Source organism: Trichoplax adhaerens, genomic scaffold (genome assembly GCF_000150275.1).
Source record: "Trichoplax adhaerens TRIADscaffold_5 genomic scaffold, whole genome shotgun sequence".
In the NCBI taxonomy this organism is placed as follows: Eukaryota; Metazoa; Placozoa; class Uniplacotomia; order Trichoplacea; family Trichoplacidae; genus Trichoplax; species Trichoplax adhaerens.
This window is the reverse complement of record NW_002060947.1, coordinates 4,129,948-4,133,989: the sequence shown is the minus strand read 5'-3', so window position 1 is coordinate 4,133,989 and position 4,042 is coordinate 4,129,948. Positions and strand designations below refer to the sequence as shown.

The 4,042-nt window shown below is 35.9% G+C and overlaps 1 protein-coding gene across 1 annotated transcript; it reads left to right on the top strand.

Annotated features, from left to right (window-relative positions):
• Positions 1 to 2,167: 2,167 nt before the first annotated feature.
• On the top strand, positions 2,168 to 3,567 carry TRIADDRAFT_56537 (uncharacterized protein; the record flags this gene model as incomplete). Its single annotated transcript, XM_002112882.1, has 2 exons — positions 2,168 to 2,535; positions 2,817 to 3,567. 2 exons carry the CDS (start codon positions 2,168 to 2,170, stop codon positions 3,565 to 3,567), a joined length of 1,119 nt encoding a protein of 372 aa, XP_002112918.1.
• Between the last annotated feature and the right edge of the window lie 475 nt (positions 3,568 to 4,042).

Here is a 4,042-nt window from a genome sequence, read left to right as displayed (position 1 = left end):
TGAATTCCAATTATTATTTACATTTGCTTTCTAATAAAGTCTTCCGCTGGCTGCATCTATCAACCAATGATATACGAATAAAATGACGTATGCATAAATTCAAGGCCGGCGGACCCTACTCCCACCTCTATGGTAACAAGTAATAAATAAACACGGAGCTAAATTTCATTTTTGAACAAATTGATACATTACGAGTTGATTTTCTTCCATGTATCGAACCAATACCTGAAGTGGAGCGTGTGCTAACGTATGCAATCACGTATCCAAACGATTATTTATAACTAATTTACACCTTGTGTGTATATTATTATCCTAGTTAGTTGTTTTTACGCATTATTTGCAGTTATAAAGGTTGATGTAGTATTGATATATCAAGAACAGTGTTGTCGTTCTAGTTATAGATGTAACTGCACACTACCTGGTTAGATTGGTACGAGACCAACATAATGTTAATGTAATATTATCATAGCTTGATAATAGCAGGTTTAAAACTAGTTCTAACCGATATCTTACACTCTTAATGTTTAACTTATATCAGTGTGTTGGTAATGTAAAACGTCAGTCCAGATAGCAGTGTCTGCATTTACGTGGCTTGAGCAATTAAGTATCAGCTCAACTGTGCATCGACGGCGTTGCGTTTGATTCGAACAATTCGTATTACACTAGATGGAAGTGCATTTTTAAGATTATTAATTAATTATTTGAACTTCAGTAGTTCTTGGTCTAAAAAAACTGTCAAGTATGCGTACTCTCATCTATAAATAAATACAGTAAATATCATGCACGAAGGCGTAAATCGTGGCTGTGGGTATAAACTATTTTCTGGACGTATCCTAACCCCACTCCCACTAAATTACACCTTTGACGTAATGCTCTCACACGGTAATTACATGCATCCGCATGTTAATAATTAAAAAGTATGCTGAGTTTTCCTCTCGTGGTTCGCTATTTTATTAACGATAATCATCAAATCCTAAAAATACTGTACAGTATTAATCAAAAGATCCTTGATATGGACTTTCAAGGCGTTGGCAACAGTGAACAAAGTCCATTTTCTTATTGTACCAGTATGATATTATGTATACTATATCAGTCTATATGTAATAAAGGCATTTAATCCCATTACATAATGTCTACAGTAAAACTTCTAAAAATAGGGTTATACTAAACGGTAAATTCCTGTACTATACTAGTGCACTAGAAGCACTTGAAGATACTTTTTATGACTAGTTCAAACATATTGCCAGCATCCTTTCTAAGTGCATGCAGAGTAAATGGTGCAACCTGAAATGACTTAAACTGTCTTCAATTCAGAAATAACCATAGCCGAAAGAAAATAAAGATTGAAAAAATCTCCAACCAACTGCATAGACATGCAGGGTAGATGCTCAATGAACTGTATGCAGTAATGCTTTTAAGTATAGACATAGACTACGAGAAAAGGCCCTACCTTTTCTCCTACCTTTTCTCGTAGTCTAGGGTCCAGACAAAGCCACTTTGAATAGCTGATGTTAATTTATTCTTACGTAATGTTTCAATCTTATCATTGGTAGCTGTTGGTAGTTGATGATATCAATAAATAGCAAGGCTACAAATCCGTCATTAGCTTGCTTTTTCTCGTGTGATAGTCACTGCCAACAGCAGCCATAAGCCAACTTGGGATGATTCTTTGAAGGATATTGCCAATGTTAAGGCGATTAGGTTTCGTCGTCTTGAAATTTTTGCTCAGTTTATGAAGTCAATAAAAACGATTTGTGAAGACCGTCCGTCCAACGTCGACGAATTGTTCCATACTGAACTCTATAGAGTGAATAAAGTGATAACTAGCTCCGTCACAATTTCTATGCTGATAAATAGTATCGGTTATCTCGTTGTGAACAATAAGCTTTTAGATAAACATGCTAATATAGGAGTTGATCATTGGATAATCTAATTCAAACAAAGAAAACAACAATGTTATCTACCATATCTAGAAGGTATATAAAGGTTATCAGCAATAGTTCGCCTGCAAATTAGCTTTGGTTTTTCTTTCATTAACTTTAATCATCGTTAGTGTGGATAACACAGGCCTGTCCAGTGTGCAGCCATTTGAACTTAATTTATCTCATTCGAGAGATAAAATTGTTGTTTTGCAAGTAGCTACCCACTGCATTACCAACTATCCGATATGTCGAAGAAGGAGATCGAATTAAAAAATCACCTATATGATCAAGATAAACAACACGACCAGGTCTTACCAATTCGCCGTAAATCGCTTATTTGTGCTTATTTGTGGGCATTTCCACTTGGATTGATTGGCGCGCATCGATTCTACTTGGGTCAATCCTTAATTGGAGTAGCGTATTTATTTTCAGGAGGATTCTTTGGTCTTGGATGGTTATACGATCTCGTTTTTATGTCTAATCTGGTGGAGAAAGTCAATGATTGCCGCGCTAATCCATCATCTCGAAAAATTTATAACCTGGCTGATGCTTACATACTTTGTTTAGGCCCTGCGGGTATATGTTTTGGACTACATCAGTTCTATTTAGGAAGGTAAGAACAGTTTCTATGATATGGATAAATTTCATCCTACCTTTTCATAAAGCTTACGCAATCGTAGTTGAAAAAGACATGCTCTAACGAAACTTTATCTGCATACCTTTATCATCATGTGTATAATCAAACGCAGTCCACTATTTCGTTTTACGATATCATCGATAATTTAATTTAAATTAAAATAGTACTAGTCACTAACATTGTCTACTAGAAATTATAAATGACATTATGGATCTTGAAACTGATAAGATACTTCTTTTGGATTTTTCTGCCTACAGGAAAGGATTCGGAACCGCATATTCTTTCACCTGCGGCATGTTTGGAATTGGCTGGCTTTATGATATTTTTAGAATGCCTAAATTAGTGGCAGATGCCAACGAGCGAGCAATCGAGCTAGAAAAATGCCCCGAAGCTATTCATAAAAAGCAAATTAAACATTTAGATGATGCTTATCTTACCTGGGTGTTGGGAATTTTAGGTGCTCATCATTTCTACTTGGGTGACACTTTTTTTGGAATTGCCTATTTATGCACCTTTGGCATGGGAGGAGTTGGTTGGCTAGTGGATTTTTTCCGTATGCCAATACTAGTCAAAAGGGCAAATGATGAAAATCCTAGCCCCGAAAAAAAGTTAGACGACGCTTACATTTTGACATTCCCGTTCGGAATGTTGGGTTTGCAGCACTTCTATTTAGGAAGACCACTTTGGGGAACAATCTACTCGATTACATTTGGCTTGTTTTCGTTTGGATTTTTAATCGATATTATCCGCATGCCCTATTTGGTTCGTGAAGTTAACGAAGCTATGCGTGAGCGTCAAAATTTGCTAGCGGTTGTCATTGATGAAAAGAATCAATCTTCCAATGCCACTGGCACTTTATATCAGACAGAATCAAGTACTGACATCAAGAAAAAACCTATTGATGACAACGCCGCTTCTACCCAGCCTCCTCTTAACCTTTATCCCTCGCTACAATCTATGGAATCGAAGCCTACCGGTCTACCTCCTGCTTACGTACCAAATTGTTAATACAAAGTTTCAACTTCTTCATGTATTAACCATCATACCGATGACATACACATACTGCACCTGCATAGGGATAGCTGTTAGAGTAGCATCGTAGCATAAACCAGAATATAAAAATTTATCCTTTTACGGTAAAATGTCATTGCAGAAATGCTATTGTAATATGTATGACACGTAATTATAAATATCGTAACCAGTTAGTTTTGCCTACAGTACAGTAGGAACATATATGTATCACTGTAATAGCTTTGTATCCTACTACATTGATATACAGTATATATGTATATATATATATATTGGAAGACCTGATAGCTATCAGGATTATTGTTATACAAACTTTCTTGAGGTCGCTGGAGGTTGAATAAAAGCTGGCCCCTAACAATAAGGCAATAGCAGCTATATTGATGCGATCCTATTTACTGATTTTCTTGGCATGTGCTAAGAAATATTATAGCTATCTGTTTTACTAATAGAATGG